Source organism: Scyliorhinus torazame, chromosome 11 (genome assembly GCF_047496885.1).
Source record: "Scyliorhinus torazame isolate Kashiwa2021f chromosome 11, sScyTor2.1, whole genome shotgun sequence".
In the NCBI taxonomy this organism is placed as follows: domain Eukaryota; kingdom Metazoa; phylum Chordata; class Chondrichthyes; order Carcharhiniformes; family Scyliorhinidae; genus Scyliorhinus; species Scyliorhinus torazame.
The window spans coordinates 223,687,709-223,704,915 of record NC_092717.1 but is presented as its reverse complement, the minus strand read 5'-3'; the positions used below and the strand labels follow the sequence as shown (position 1 = coordinate 223,704,915).

The 17,207-nt window shown below is 42.6% G+C and overlaps 1 protein-coding gene across 4 annotated transcripts in view; it reads left to right on the top strand.

Moving 5' to 3' along the window:
- The first annotated feature begins 748 nt into the window (after positions 1 to 748).
- LOC140385814 (serine/threonine-protein phosphatase 4 regulatory subunit 1-like) overlaps positions 749 to 17,207 on the top strand; it is a 114,678-nt gene continuing 98,219 nt past the window's right edge. For 2 of the 4 annotated variants that reach the window (XM_072468369.1, XM_072468365.1), the window contains exons 1-3: positions 749 to 839; positions 1,139 to 1,183; positions 14,634 to 14,769. In XM_072468369.1, the coding sequence (XP_072324470.1) occupies positions 788 to 839; positions 1,139 to 1,183; positions 14,634 to 14,769 (233 nt within the window). In that variant the 5' untranslated portion in view covers positions 749 to 787. The remainder of the gene's footprint in view (positions 840 to 1,138; positions 1,184 to 14,633; positions 14,770 to 17,207) is intronic. The other 2 variants (XM_072468366.1, XM_072468367.1) reach the window with 2 other exon arrangements.

Here is a 17,207-nt window from a genome sequence, read left to right as displayed (position 1 = left end):
ATCCAAGGAACTGCGAATGATACTGAACACAGTGCAATCATCTGCAAACATCCCCACTTCTGATTTGATAACAGTAGGAAAAGTCATTAAAGAAGCAGTTGAAGAGAGTCTGGCCTTGGACATCTTGAGGGACCGCAGTCGCCGTGTCCTGGGACTGAGATAATAGGCTGCAAGAACCACAACCATCGTCCTTTGTGTTAGGTATGATTCCAGCTGGTGTTGAGTTTTCCTACAGATCCCAATTGACTTCAGTAGACAATGCAGTCATTTTCACTTCTCAGAGTAAAAGCTGTTGACCTGAAATGATTAAATTAACTCTTGACGTACAATTTAACACTAATTAGCAGGACGCTTTGCTTATTTTAAAGTAAAAATGTGAGCTCACAGGACGTGATACCATTCTTAAAATAAGCACAGCTCCACATGTGTTTAAGTGAGATTATGCTTTATCTATGGTCACTAATTCCTATCCAAATATAGGTGGTAATGGTTGGTGTGTGGGGCGGGGGGGGAAGACATTTTCACTCTTCCTGTGAGATTGACAGTTGTGTCAGCAACAAAATCAAAAGGATTATTTAAACAAAAGGGAGGATAGGAGCCATAAAACACCAAATTACAATTTCTGAGAAGAGGGGAAACACAGTCAAATGAAATCATAACATTTTGGCTTCTGCTGCTGATGCACTCCAGGGGCGTCGGCCCTCTGCTTCTGGTGCACCGGGTGCTGCCCGGTCAGTTCCGGCGGGGACATACAGAGCAGGCGCTGTTTTGGGAGGGAGAGAAGGGGATGGTTTTAAATGTGGGACCGGAGGGAGGGGGGTGGAGCAACAAGATGGCGGGTAGGGGAGAGTTGGTTCCTCGTTTATTTATTTATTTAACCGCGGGGATTGTTTCCCCCGAACTCGCGCTTCTGCTCGAGTTTGACATTTATTTTTAAAGATATTTTATAAAAGTTTGCGTGCCGATGTTGCGATGAAAAAAAAAGCGTTTGTTTACACGGGGGGCGGGGGAGAAAAAAGTTGGTGTCGAACCCCCCCCCCCCCCCGACAATCGCCGGGAGTCTTCGTGTTTAGTTTAAATTTACGATTGCGGGGAGTGTTTTTAAAATTATTTTTCTCTTTTTGTTTTGCTGCTGCAGATTTGTCGCTGGTGCAGGAGGAGCTGCAGGAAGAGCTGGACGGATGTGAGTAGTGACTGTTCCCTCTCCTCCTCCCCTCACTCGGGTCTCCCTCCCTCTCTGCCCCCTCCCCAGTCGGGAGTTTGTGGCGGAGGCCGGGACAGAAAAGAAAACCGTGGGTCAGGGAGGGACGGGAAACCTTCTCTGTATAAAAAAACAACCCATACACTTTCCAACCTTTTGATTGTTTAACTTTGAGAGGGTGGGGAATGTAGTTGACAGAAGCAAGTGTGGGTGGGTGGTGTCCGTCCTTGTTGGGACTCTGGGGTCGGAGCGGAAATGATGAAGCCGGGAATTTTGCTATTTTTAAAAAAATGGAAATGCGAGGTTTTTAGAAACAAAAATAGGGTGTGTGTGGAGATGTGCTAGTAATCTTAGAGGTTTTATTCTGAGGAGGGGAGGGGGGGGGGTGGTCGCCAACGGCATTTCTTTGCGTCTCGATAGGGAACATGTTTCTTGGATGCTGTCAGTTTGTCTTGTCACAGCGCCAATTGAAAATGCTCGCTTGGTATTATCTGTAAGTTGGAAGTTGAGTGATTAACGAAAATCAGCAAATTGATTGTCAAACGGGTGCAGTCTAGTTGATTTCTCTTCTCTCCCCGTAACCGCCTCCCCGAACAGGTGCCGGAATGTGGCGACTAGCGGCTTTTCACAGTAACTTCATTTGAAGCCTACTTGTGACAAGCGATTTTCATTTCATTTTTCATTTCTTTTCCCCCCCCCCCCCCAAATTTGGTTTTGTTCCATGCTCAGTTATGATAATGTGTTACGGTTTCCTCCCCCCGCCCCCCCCCCGGACTTTTCATCTGTAACTTGGTTGGGTGAGTGGCAGCAGGCTGCTTCACTGCACCACAGTTGAGTCTGAAACGTAGCCTCGTCTGATGTCCAAAACTTAGCAATTCCAATATCAATCCGGCATTGACATTCCGTCACAATTGTTCTAACCCAGGAGAGACCCATTGTAGCAGCTCTTGCTGCTGCTGACAGGCTAACAGAATAAAGACCTGGGAGTGTTGAGGTTTGCGTGATTGGGATTTTAACAGCCATTACAGAAACAATGCGGGGGAAAAGGCAATTCTAAAAGCACCACCATTTTGTTTTGAATTGGGGCTTTTTGGCATGTGACACTTTTAAAATGCAAATAATGTTTTGAATGGAAACTTTGGAATATTTTTTCATGAATTGAATATTTAAATATTTTAATGTTTGAGTTAAATGACAAATGGACAATCTGAAGTATAAGGTGCGTGCATAAGCCCCTTATTCCTTTCCAGTTGTATGTTTGTGAGTAATTGACATCTGATTTTGACAGCCCTTTAGACTACTTATATGCAGGCACAATATGTAAGTTATATGTAGTTGTAGGCCCTTGGATAGACTGCTCAAATATGCATTTAGTATTAATTTGCATTGGTGTTGTGATCCCTGCACCTATAATGGCTGATGCAATGTGTACACAAGCTTTGCATGCATGCTTGCACAATGACAGAGTAGCTTTTTATTGTGTGCCGTCCCATGGAGTAGTGGACAGCAGATTTGCATTGAATTTCCTGGTCTCATCTGAGCGGTTGAGCGAGTTGCTAAGTGTAAATTGAGGTGCTTCTTTACTGTTTGGAAACCTAGAAGGTATAGGATCTTCTTTTGCACACTACACCTTGAAGTTGCTACCACAGAAGCCTAAAATAGCTTACCTGTCGATCCTTGTTTTTGAAATTTCGCAAGGGGAGGCGAAGCAGACGGGTGACTTTATACGGAAATTTCCTTTTCTATTTTTTGAATTTAAAATATTTCAAAAATAAATAAGGTAATTTCTCAATTAATAATCTTGGAAGTTGGCGATGTTTTGGCATTCAGTGGTGGCAGTTGTAACCTTTTTAAGTGATTGAGGGAAAGAAAGGAGAAAATTACATCTTGTTTTATAATGTATATGCAGAACCACTTTGGTAAATGGTTCTGTGGTCCTTCCTATAGCTCCTGACTTTGAAGCAACTGAACCCCTATGTGTTGTTTCTACACCATCAGCACCAGATGAAAGCAAGCTGAAATACAACACAAGCACTTGAAAGTTACTATTTGCAGCTTTTTGCAGATACCTAGAAAGGGTAGCATACCAGCCAGGCTTAGAATTATAGAGTTCCTACAGTGCAGAAGGAGACCTTTCGGCCCATTGTGTCTGCACTGACCCTCGGAAAGAGCATCCTACCTGGGCCCCCGCCCTACCCCATAATCCCACCTAAAGTGCACATCCTTGGATACTAAGGGGCAATTTAGCACGGCCAATCCATCGAACTTGCCCATTTTTGGACTGTGGGAAGAAACCAGAGCACCTGGAAGAAACCTCCGCAGCTATGGGGAGAAAATGCAACAGCCAGTCACCCGGAATTGAACCCAGGTCCCTGGTGCTGGGAGACAGCGGTGCTAACTACTGTGCCACCATGCTGCTTCATGTATGGCTATCGCTGGACAGCAGATGTTTTACCTTGTCAGATGTGTAGATTAATGCCACCTCTGTCAGTTGTATGCCTTTTCCATTTATGCTGACTGCAAAGTGCTGAAATAAATGAATTGGGTAGAGTGACATGAGCATATGGCGGTCTTTCATCACCAGGACCGATACTTTGGTTTCCTATTACCAATTCACCATCCTTACTATGGGAGCTATTCGTATCCATTCAAGTTGAGATATGTAATTAATACGTCTCCCTGTCGACTTTTAAAAATTATTTGTGAATAAATAATCCTCCTTTTTCAATTGCGTTCTAAATCTACTTTGGTAACATTGGAAATCAATCCTCCTTTTTCAATAGCGTTCTAAATCTACTTTGGTAACATTGGAAATCAATGTTCAAAACTGCATACAGCCCTAGTAAAGTAACAATGTTTTGGGTTGATTTAAATCAAAACTCTGTAATTGGTATGTTAGCAAATTCATATATTTAAAAAAATCTTGCAAGAAAGCTTAAAGGGCTGATGGTTCGGATTATATTAGCTTCCTGTAAACAATTTTGACTGGGTTTTATTTGCAGTGCACACCTACAGATAGCTGGGAAGTTTTGGGGCTAGGTTTCAAGTAATGAAAGATAATTGAAAAAGCTGCAGTGCCCATTACGTGTATTTCTGTAGTCTGCCTCTCTTTGCTTACTTGGATGTATCAGCCCTATTTGTTCATTAGACAGGTTTTTGATATCCAAGGATGTGTGAGGTTTGAATGATAGAATCATAGAATACCTATAGTGCAGAAGGAGGCCATTAAGCCCATCGAGTCTACATCAACCCTCTGCAAGAGCATATTAACGAGGCCCACTCCCCCGCCCTATCCCCATAACCCAATAACCCCACCTAACCTTTGGGCACTAAGGGGCAATTTAGTACAGCCAGTCCACCTAACCTGCACATGTTTGGTCTATGGGAGAAAACCAGAGCGCCCGGAGGAAATCCACACAGATACGGGAGAACAAGCAAATTCCACATATATGTTCAACTGAGGTTGGAATTAAACCCAGGTTCCTGGTGCTGTGAGACAACAGTGCTAACCACCAATCATCTATGTTTTAAAAAAATATATTTAGAGTACCCAATTAGTTTTTCTCCAATTGAGGGGCAATTTAGCATGGCCAATCCACCTAACCTGCACATCTTTTGGGTTGTGGGGGTGAAACCCATGCAGACGTGGGGAGAATGTGTAAACTCCACACGGACAGTGACCCAGGGCCGGGATTCGAACCAGGGTCTTCAGCGCCGCAGTCCCAGTGCTAACCACTGCACCACAAGCCGCCCTCCATTCATTGTTGACCTCTGTTCTCGGGTGCAAGGTCCCAATCTAATACAACTGGATTGTGACAGCAAATCGGGAGAAAGAAAACTGCCACAAGAAATTATACAAAGCTGAAAAGGTTGAATGGGGAAACCTGTAAATGTGCAGAAATGGAAGTTGCAATCAAAGAAAAGGATAGGCATTAGCTTTTGTTTCAGAATGACAGGGGCAAAGACAGTTGTGAGGAAAGAATTAAGAGTAATATAAGAGGGTCCAGTCCACTGATTTATAAACCAAGAGTGAGAGGATAGGCAGTGGAAGGGTGGGGCTGCATCAGGACCAAAGAAAGAACCTTGTGGAGGCAGAGTTAATGGCTGAGATACTAAATGCATGTGTTGCATAAGTCTTAAGAAGAGATGATGGTGCTGCCAAAGTCACATTTAAAAGCAGAGGCGTAGAGAAATTGAATAGGATCAAAATAGACATGTTTTAATGTTCATGCATTTAAAGTGGAAAAGCCACCTCGTCAGTATGGAATGTATGTTGGGTTTCTGAGGGAAGGATGGATGGAAATAGCAGAGGCTCTCAGTGCAGTTTTTTAATCTTCCCAAAGTACGAGCAAAATTAGAGGACTGGAGGAGTGCAAATGTTGTACCCTTGTTCAAAAATCGAACTCGTGCTAAATCCAGTAACTACATCCCATCCCTCCGATGGCAGTAAAGAAAGCTTGAGAGACAATATCTGGGACAAAGTTCATTTTCACTTGGGAAAAACATGGATTAGTCTGTGACAGCGCGGGTTTGTTAAAGATAAAGGTGATTGAGTTCTTTGTTGAAATAATGGAAAGAGGTGATGAAAGCAGTGCAGTTCATGTTGTGTAAGTGGATTCTCTAAAGGTATTTGATAAGTGGCCATGAAAAGGCTTTAATTTTGTTAACAAGTCTATGCAATTTAGAGTCAAGGGCAACATGGACACAAAGCGGTCTATTTTGGTGTCCCTAGGAGGTTGCTCTTTAAAAATTTTCATGATCTGAACTTGGGTATGCGGGCATAATTTTAAAAGTTGCAGATGATGGTCGCAAACATCAAAATGGTAGATTGGTGAAATAGGTGCAATTTAATGCAGGGAAGTGTGGAATGATGGACAGAATTCCGTTTTTGAAACTTGTGTGGTCATGGGTGCCTCCGGCGATTCCTTATCCGCTGGTCAGAATGGCGGTATCCTGTGCCAGTTTCTGCGCTTGGAACCTCATTAATTATGTTTGCTTGTTCAAGGATCAGCTACTGCGTGTTCTTGATAAGTATGTACCGGTCAGGCAGGGAGGAAGGTGCCGAGCGAGGGAACCGTGGTTTACCAAAGAAGTGGAATCTCTTGTTAAGAGGAAGAAGGAGGCCTATGTGAAGATGAGGTGTGAAGTTTCAGTTGGGGCGATGGATAGTTACAAGGGAGCGAGGAAGGATCTAAAGAGAGAGCTAAGACAAGCAAGGAGGGGACATGAGAAGTATTTGGCAGGAAGGATCAAGGAAAATCCAAAAGCTTTCTATAGGTATGTCAGGAATAAGCGAATGACTAGGGACAGAGTAGGACCAGTCAAGGACAGGGATGGGAAGTTGTGTGTAGAGTCTGAAGAGATAGGCGAGATACTAAATGAATATTTTTCGTCAGTATTCACTCAGGAAAAAGATAATGATGTGAAGGAGAATGCTGAGCTCCAGGTAAATAGATTAGATGGCATTGAGGTACGTAGGGAAGAGGTGTTGGCAATTCTGGACAGGCTGAAAATAGATAAGTCCCCGGGACCTGATGGGATTTATCCTAGGATTCTCTGGGAGGCCAGGGAAGAGATTGCTGGACCATTGGCTTTGATTTTTATGTCATCATTGGATACAGGAATAGTGCCAGAGGACTGGAGGATAGCAAATGTGGTCCCTTTGTTCAAAAAGGGGAGCAGAGACAACCCTGGCAACTATAGACCGGTGAGCCTCACGCCTGTAGTGGATAAAGTCTTGGAGGGGATTATAAGAGACAAGATTTATAATCATCTAGATAGGAATAATATGATCAGGGATAGTCAGCATGGCTTTGTGAAGGGTAGGTCATGCCTCACAAACCTTATCGAGTTCTTTGAGAAGGTGACTGAACAGGTAGACGAGGGTAGAGCATTTGATGTGGTGTATATGGATTTCAGCAAAGCGTTTGATAAGGTTCCCCACGGTAGGCTATTGCAGAAAATACGGAGGCTGGGGATTGAGGGTGATTTAGAGATGTGGATCAGAAATTGGCTAGCTGAAAGAAGACAGAGGGTGGTGGTTGATGGGAAATGTTCAGAATGGAGTTCTGTCACAAGTGGAGTACCACAAGGATCTGTTCTGGGGCTGTTGCTGTTTGTCATTTTTATCAATGACCTAGAGGAAGGCGCAGAAGGGTGGGTGAGTAAATTTGCAGACGATATTAAAGTCGGTGGTGTTGTCGATAGTGTGGAAGGAAGAAGCAGGTTACAGAGGGATATAGATAAGCTGCAGTGCTGGGCTGAGAGGTGGCAAATGGAGTTTAATGTAGAGAAGTGTGAGGTGATTCACTTTGGAAGGAAAAACAGGAATGTGGAATATTTGGCTAATGGAAAAGTTCTTGAAAGTGTGGATGAGCAGAGGGATCTAGGTGTCCATGTACATAGATCCCTGAAAGTTGCCACCCAGGTTGATAGGGTGGTGAAGAAGGCCTATGGAGTGTTGGCCTTTATTGGTAGAGGGATTGAGTTCCGGAGTCAGGAGGTCTTGTTGCAGCTGTACAGAACTCTGGTACGGCCTCATTTGGAGTATTGCGTACAGTTCTGGTCACCGCATTATAGGAAGGACGTGGAGGCTTTGGAACGGGTGCAGAGGAGATTTACCAGGATGTTGCCTGGTATGGAGGGAAGATCTTATGAGGAAAGGCTGATGGACTTGAGGTTGTTTTCGTTAGAGAGAAGAAGGTTAAGAGGAGACTTAATAGAGGCATACAAAATGATCAGAGGGTTAGATAGGGTGGACAGTGAGAGCCTTCTCCCGCGGAAGGAAATGGCTAGCACGAGGGGACATAGCCTTAAACTGAGGGGTAATAGATATAGGACAGAGGTCAGGGGTAGGTTCTTTACGCAAAGAGTAGTGAGGCCGTGGAATGCCCTACCTGCTACAGTAGTGAACTCGCCAACATTGAGGGCATTTAAAAGTTTATTGGATAAACATATGGATGATAATGGCATAGTGTAGGTTAGATGGCTTTTGTTTCGGTGCAACATCGTGGGCCGAAGGGCCTGTACTGCGCTGTATTGTTCTATGTTCTATGTTCGGTGAGTTCTGCTCCGAATCTCCCGGGGGGCTGGCAGCTCTTCATCCGCCTGCAATCACCTGGTAGGTTAGAAGGTCTCAGTGCCGTATTTAAATACCAAATCAGCACATCTCTGTCCAGACCGTGCATGAGGAAAAATACTAGCGGTCTCAAGAAGTCTGTTCCTCAATCCAAGCCCATCACCTGCAATGCACCTTGTCACACTTGGACCTGTACCCACCGCATTTAGAATATTTGTGCATCCTCTTACACTAAATTATGTTGGTATCTCTTTGGCCGTCTTGTTTGTAAGCTTTTTATGCAACCTAGTTGGTCTTCCCTCTGCCTCCCATTGTTCATCTTCTTTATCCACCTCCCCTCCCACCTGCACAGCCTTCCATCCAAATTGCCCCCTCGTCTTCGTCAGGGCACTATATTTATAAAACTGACTTTGGTGACGAAATATTGCTGCATATCAATACCATGGTAGGTTGCATAGTGAATAGTATAAATATGAACAGAAAGTTGCAAAGTGGCATTGAGAGGCTGCAAATCGGCAAATCTGTGGCAGATGGAATTCAATCTGGAAAGGTGTGAGATCATCTGGATCCAAGAAAGCCAGATAAGATTTGTTTCTAAATGATGAGCTAAAAAGTGTGCGTGAAGAGAGATTTAGAGGTTGGTGGGTCAGTAACCAGAAATAAATTGAGATGAATAGCAAAAGAACCAGAGAGGTGGTGCTGTTCTTTTAATGCAATTATGTTCTTGAATACATTGTCTGAAAGGGTTGTGGAAGTAGATTAACTTTCAGAAGGGAATTGGAATGTATATTTTGGGGGAGGGTGGTGGACGAAGAAGGGGAATGATAGGAGTTGGATAGCTCTTTCAAGGAAGACGATCAAGTCTCTTTGATTGGGGGGGGGGGGTGGTGGCGGCATGTGTGGTACCTGACTTAAAGGATTCCAGGTAGTTAATGTTTACAAAATTATCTATTCAGTCACATTCTAAATGTTGAGAATCCTTTTTAAATGATCCAAATGTTTAACTCCTCCCTCTTGTGTTCATTCAGCATGTTATGACACTCTGACCCTTTTGGAAAGCATCTACATTGGCTTGTTAATTAAGCTGCCCAGCTGCTAAAAAGCCAGCTATCTCAGCTAAGCTTCACGTCAGTGTAACATTTGTTTTTTGCACTCTTAAGTTGTACCACCAGTTCTTTCTCAGAAAGGTAGGGACAGCATTCGGTAGATCTAACTTGGAAATTAAACAATATAAAGATTAAGTTGAGCAACATTTTTAAAGTAATCTACTTGGCATTCATAAATTATCTGTGTATACCAGGAAGGTCTCAAGGACATAGACTGTTTTCATCTCCGCTGGGATTGCAGTTGACCAGAGTGTCTCAGGATTAATGAGAAAAACAGCAATTGGGGTTCCTAATCCTGACTACCATCTAGAAATTCCTTTTTCAAAGTGCATGAATTAATAAAGCTTTGATATCCACCCTCTCTCAGCCACATTTAAACTACATGCTAATACTTGTTGAAACCTTTATAGCCAATTGAATGAATAACAGAGGATGTCGGATGTTAATCAAACTGTACCCATGCAACTTGCATTTTATAGCACTATTGGGTGATAACTGAGCACCTCACATGAATGGGAGGTTAGTAATTGCTTAGTAAATGCATTTTAAACCAAATTGAAAGCTGCAAATGAGTTAGAGCTCACCTTGAACAGCTTCAAGTGGAAAGTTTTTGATATTAACTTGAACTTTGAGGTTACTCAATCTAGGATTATGGAGTGCATTCAAGAGAGTTTTCAAAAGCAGCTGCTGTCACAGAGGCGAGCATAGAATTTCTACAGTGCAGATATGCTCTAGGCCCAACCCCCACCCCTCTCTCTGTTATCCCACCTAGGGTCAATTCAGCATGGCCAATCCACCTAACCTGCACATCTTTGGAATTTGGGAGGAAACCGGAGCACCCGGAGGAAATCCACGTAGACACTGGAAGAATGCAAACTCCACAGACAGTTACCCAAGGTCGGAACCCTGGTCCCTGGCGCTGTGAGGCAGCATTGTTAATGCCCGTGTCACCCATACCACATGAGTGATAATTAGCTGAAAACCATGTATCTTGGCATTAGTAATTTAGTTGTTTGTATTAATGAACTAATACATCAAAAAAGAATGGTACATTAAGGTGACCTTTTATATACGTATGGTTGAGAGTAGTAGACAAGGATGTGGTGGAAAAGGAGGTTGCAGTACTGGAGTTTTTAGAAGATGAGAGAAGATAGTGTTTGCAAATTTTAATACAGGTATAAGAGCATCATTGTAAGGAATAAACATTATATACGGAACAATAGCACAGTAACCAGAGGCCAAGACCTATAATCTGATAGCGAGTTCAAATTCCACCCAGGGCACTTGAATAACTCTGGAATGCAAAGCTAGTATCTAATGATGATGTGTAACTCCCAGATTGCTGTAAAAAAAAAAAACAATCCAGTTCACTGATATCCTTATATTGAAAGAAACTGCCAACCTTGTCTAGTTTGGGCTGCATGTGTTTGCCTCTTCACTGCTGTTGAAATGGCAGAGCAGGCCACTTGGTGGTCAAGAAGATGGCTCACCCCCAACTTCACAAACAATTTTACCTTGCCGGTGACGTGATATCCCGCGAATGGGGAAAAAAATGACAGATATTGCAGGACTACGGTGAGAAAATTTAAAATCTTTAGTTCCTTGACTAGGTGTCAGGTGTTTATGTTCCTGTGAAACATTTAGGGTTTTTTTCCAACATTAAAGGTACCAAAATGCAAGTTTTTTTTTTTCTGAATTAATTTTCACGAGATCTGGACTTTGCTGGCTGGGCCAGGCATCTGTTATCCATCCCTAATTGCCCTTGAGAAGGTGGTGTTGAGTTGCCTTCTTGAACTGCCGCAACCAATGTTTTTTTTTCTTTATTCGTTCATGGGATGTGGGTGTCGCTGGCTGGGCCAGCATTTATTGCCCACCCTGAGGGCATTTAAGAGTCACCAACATTGCTGTGGGTCTGAACAAAGAACAAAGAAAAGTACAGCACAGGAACAGGCCCTTCGGCCCTCCAAGCCCGTGCCGACCATGCTGCCCGACTAAACTACAATCTTCTACACTTGCTGGGTCCATATCCCTCTATTCCCATCCTATTCATGTATTTGTCAAGATGTCCCTTAAATGTCCCTATCATCCCTGCTTCCACCACCTCCTCCGGCAGTGAGTTCCAGGCACCCACTACCCTCTGTGTCTGGAGTCACATGTAGTCCAGACCAGGTAGAGATGACAGATTTCCTTCCCTAAAGGACATTCATTAACCAGTTGGGATTTTAACAACAATCAACAATGGTTTCATGGTCATCATTTGACTTTTAATTCCGCATTTTTATTGAATTCAAATTCCACCATCTGCCCAGGTGGGATTCAAACCCGGTACCCCAGAGCTTTACCCTGGGTTTCTGGATTATTAATCCAGTGACAATACCACTACACCATTGCCTCCCTATGTGGTGTAGGTACACCCACTGTGACATTAGGGGAGGGAGCCCCAGTGACAGTGAAGGAATGATATATTTCCAAGTCAGGATGGTTAGTGACTTCGAGGGGAACTTGCAGGCGGTGGTGTTCCCATGTATTTGCTGCCCTTGTCCTTCTAGATCGTAGCAGTCATGGGTTTGGAAGGTGCTGCCTAAGGAACCTTGGTGAGTTCCTGCAGTGCACCTTGAAGAGCAGGCTGCTTTGTCCTGGATGGAGTTGAGCTTCTTGTGTTGTTGGAGCTACATCCATCCAGGCAAGTGGAGGGTATTTCATTCCATTACAATCCTGACTTGTGCCTTGTAGGTGGTGGGCAGGCTTTGGGGAGTTGTGGCAATGTCCCAACTTCACTGGACAATACCTGTGCCAGGGTATTTGGACATAGAAGTAACTACAGGTCAGTGAAATTCACTTCAGTATGAAAATTGCTGGAATCCGGGCATATAGTGTCACGTTTTTATAAAGGTTACCATGTTTGTGTGACCTAGAGAAGCTTTTTGTAGATTTAAATGATACCCAAATATTTCCAACAGATGAAGTTGCTCTCCTTGTTTTGGAATGATAAAATTAGCCCTTAAATCTGGTAGCTTCAAGTATTGATTAGACTTGTCATTCAGCTTATCTAAGCTCATTTGAACAATTTCGGGTTGTTGTATATTCAGACTCAGAAATGCATCAAAATGTGAAGGAACAAGCATCTGTCCAATGTTTTCTGGTCATTTCAAAAGTTTTGTTTCTGAGATTGTAGCCTTAGGTGGTGCCCTTTGGAGGAAAAAAAAATCTTCCCTCTGAACGCTCCACACATTCCACAACTCAAGAGGTCAGGTTGGAGGTCTCTTACCAGACCTTCTGTCCTGTTTTCTCTCTCTCTCTGGCCATGGGCATTTAAATGCCTGAATTAAGAACAGAAGCACCAGTTGAATACCATTAGGTATCCAGCTAGTATTGATTATCTTTCCTCTGATCAGTATTGAGGATGGCCCGATTGCATGTTGCTCTGTGGAGTTGGTCACAGATGCACATTCCGGAACTGTCAACAGAGCAGCTTTCTGGTTCAAGGGTACATGTAATTGTAGGTATGGAATAATTAGAACTGTTTGTCCAACAGTTTGTTCAGGTACTCTATAGATATGGACTTGGGGGATTTGCGGTGAATGATTTTTAAAAAAACGTTTTGCTCCAATTTGCCTAGAAACTGGTATTTTTGCTGCCAATGAGATTTTTATGTCAAATTGTTGTGTTTGGAGAGCTGTATGTGGTAAGTGTAGAAATTCATAAAGCTTGTCATGAGATGTCGAATCATACTAAACTGCTTGATATTTATGTTCTCATATTCTGTATACTCCACATATTCTGTATACTCCACATATTCTGTGTACTCCACTTCCAATGCCATCTTTTTTCCCCACTTCCCATGATGCCTTAACCTCTTACGACCACATTTTCGACTGACTTGTTCTGGTGGCAATGTGAGTCTTAGTTTTAATTTGTGAGGACAGAGGAGTGGCCAGGACAGGGAAAGGTGCTCCAGTGGCATCTACCCTTTAAAGTTGGAGTGTCTAGAGACTGCTCTGCTTGACATGATGTGAGGCCCTTCTGGACCAAAGAGGAAAGCAAGTTTACAAATTCCCAGCTGCTGAAGGAAGCAACTGCTTGAGTAGGGTAAATTGATTCAGAGAGGGTATTGGCTGTAACCTCCTGAGCTTTCCAGTGTCCGATTGGGCGGTGGGGGGACCCCAATGGAGCCCTCAGAGGAACTTTGCAGGTAAGTGTTGCAGGAATATTGCCCAGAAGTGCAAACTTCGCCATGGCAATTGCCCTCTGCTATAAACCATCTGAAAAATCTATTTTAAATCGGCAACTTCAAATGGTTCTGAAAGGGAAACACCAATAGTTCTGAGGAAAAAGTTAGAAAAATTAAAACCTCTTCCAACTTCTGGGTAACTATTGCGAAGATCCTGACCAAGCTCCCACGAGATGTCACACACACACACCTAATTCCTTCTCAATATTCAGTCGGTTACCGGATAAACTTGTTGAACCTTTTGAGCTGACACTAGATCACCCAGGCAAATGTCGACAAGTCCATGAAGTTAACTGAGTGAAAGCGTTCCCTTTTAAATCGCGTGCCTGATTCTTTTTTTTTTTTTTCTTTTTATCTAACTAAGGGGCAATTTAGCTTGGCCGATCTATCTCCCCTGCACATCTTTTGGAATGTGGGGGTGAGACCCACGCAGACTGGGGGAGAATGTGCAAACTCCACACAGACAGTGACCCCGGGTCGGGATCGAACCCAGGTCCTCAGCGGCGTGAGGTAGCAGTGCTAACCACTGCGTCACCATGCCGCCCTCCCGTGCCTGCTTCTGACACTTAGTAAGAAACTTGATGGAAGTGACTACAATGTTAACGTGAAGACCTTTTGGTTGCTGTTTGCACCTATGGTCATTTTAAGACTAAATGAACATAATAGAATGTGGCTTCACTTTGCTGTGAGAGTTGCGTGTTTGCAGTGGAATGTATGGAAGAAAGACTCTTGAATATCACTGAGCAGTTGGTCAAACGAAGCCTTCAATGCATCAAAGATGTATTTCAACCAGCTCAATTGTAATGTATATCAAAACGACATTTGTGATGGTAGCAAATGCTATTTTACATCCTATAGAGCCTTTATTTCCTGTATCTGGTCTGAACTGGCTGGAGATTTGTGACTATAATGCAGTACATCGATTTTCCTATTATATCAGCACTGTTTAAGGAGTCGTTCAGATTTGTAGTTCAAACAGGTTGCAATTACAATTAACATTTCTGATGTCTCTGCCAGTTGGTGTGGATGACTACAGCTCAGAGTCTGATGTCCTTATTATACCTTCAGCCTTGGATTTTGTTTCTCAAGACGAGATGCTAACACCGTTGCGTCGACTGGATAAGTACATTGCTAGTGAGAACACGTTTAACAGGTATGATGTGGAGAAGTACACTTAATGCAGATAATCCCTGTGAAATAAATATTTACTTCTATTTTAAACTTCTAAAGATTAAAGTTTCTGTTTCAATCGTAAACATATTTCATACCACAATCTCCGATATACATTGGGTGGAATATAGCATTTACTTACAAAATCTGACTGGGCGGTATATTAGGTTTATCCTGTTTTTGTTCTATGAGGAAGTATAGCTACAAAACATAAAATTGTGATTTGACCATTGTACGATTAAGATAAAGCCTAATTATAAGCACTTAAGCTTTGAACTACAGTATTTTCACAAGCCATCTGTAAATTAGATCTAGTCTTGTAACGTATTAATGTAGTTTATGATGTACTCTTTGCTAATTTGGATACATAATTAAACTTTGTTGTTTGATATAGTATTTACTGTGTAAGTAACTGGGATGGTACTGAGCCATCGACTAGGTTGTTGAGGTTTGACCTCTGGTCTGTTAATGATCTTGGCTTACACAGTGGTGAAGACTACAGTTGGACTTAACTTGAGATTTGGGAAGAGCAATACACTACTCCTGACCCATTGACCCCTGCTGAATACTATAAATGTGTAGATATTGAGTAAATGCTGACACAGTCCTGATTATGATGCCTTCCTTGGTCAAATAACCTAAAGCTCACGTTGGTGGCTGTCGTTACCAGTGAGGCCTTACTCCAACATTAATTACTGCATTTAGGGAGGGGAATAGGAAAATGATAAAATTGATGTAGAAAAGTTGATATCTAATTTATTTGAACTTATTTTCCATAAGTTGTAATATGACAGACAATTGAAATTTACTACTTGATATCCTGTATCAGAATCCTTTTTTTTTTAGCAAAATGGTTAGACTAGAGGTGAGCTCTTGAGCTGTGCACGTGCTGCGCTTTAAATAGAAGTGTGAATACAGCCTGATTTTACCTTTCTGCATGCTGCATTCTTAATTGCACCTGTCATTGAGGTTGTATTCTTTTCAACCAACTCTAGATAACTTTGCACACCAGTGCTTTATAATGGGTAAGAAGAACTAGCTGGATCTATAGAAGTTTACTATGTATTGATGAGCAGCGTAGTTTTGTGGACCTTTTTTGAGCACTGAGCTAGTTGGAAGTGTGGGGAAAGGAGAGACTGCGAGCCTTGGCTCTTTCCAACCTGAACCACCACCTCTGGGTTTAGTTAATGTGTCTCGGTGCAAGGTGGTAAAATCCCCATCAAGACTGATGACTTATTTTGATTCCCAGTGACCAACTTGAAATTTTGTTGTGCAATTCCTTTAAGTTTTAAAACTCTTACTGTAACAAGCAAACTAAAATCAACATTGACTAATCATTACTCCAGCAACTAATACTATCCAGAAATGCTAACCCTTTATTAATGCCTTAACGTGACTGATAACCCCAAGGCGCATTTATATATTTTACAGTAAACAGGATTACCGTATTTTCAGGAAGCAATCTAAAGTCACTCCAAGCTTCCAACGTGTTCACCCCATTTTACCGAATTGCGACATTTGAATGACCACTTGATAGGCGTTTCCCTCCGTTTTCAGAGAATTCACAATAAGGCATATTCTGGCCATTTCTCCTCTGCCTCACCAGCGCAAATATTTCAGAGCTTTGTGAGTGCCATTTGATTTGTCTCTGACCCCGCCTCCCACATTCTGTATGGTCGCTCACAGTGGACTGGCAGCATTTTCTTCTCTGCTGACCACACCAGCTGTAGGTTTTGTCTCTTTAGACTGCTCACTGTCCCCACAGCCAGCCCAACTTCTGCCTTTGTTTTCAGGTGTGGATATTTTGCACCATGCTCTCACTAAGTCTCAACTTGGGCCCAGACTCCATGATAACAGCCACGCAGGCTTGTTGTCGGGCAGAATTTGTGGCACATCATGTGACCCTCTTGATTACTCCATTTTATCTTACAAAATATATCTCGTTTGTAACGGGTAAATGTGTGTTCTCCCTCAGGGGAACATAAAATATTTGCATAATATCTCATTTGATAATTCGAAAAAATTTTGATGTGACGCTCTGCAACTTGCAAGTAAGATGCCAAGCTTATCCTGACAAAATATGGTAAATCAATGGTACAAACCCATGTTGACTGCAATGTGGTATGAGATACTGGTGCCATTTCTGCCTGAATACCCAATTGTGCTTTTATTTAAAAAAATAAATGACAGTTCCTGAACAATTCTGAAATTATACTTGAAATGTCAAGTGCACTTACTTGTCCTTAATATAATTAAGTCTTGTGTAGATGTGACATTATATTTGTATCTCAGTCACAGTAGCAGGATGTTATAGGAGCAAATGCAACAGCTGGAAAGGTTATGTAACAGCCATCCTTTTGAGCATGTCCTGACATGGAGTTTGGTGTACAGAAATAATTCTGGCTGTGTCAGTTCCTGCTA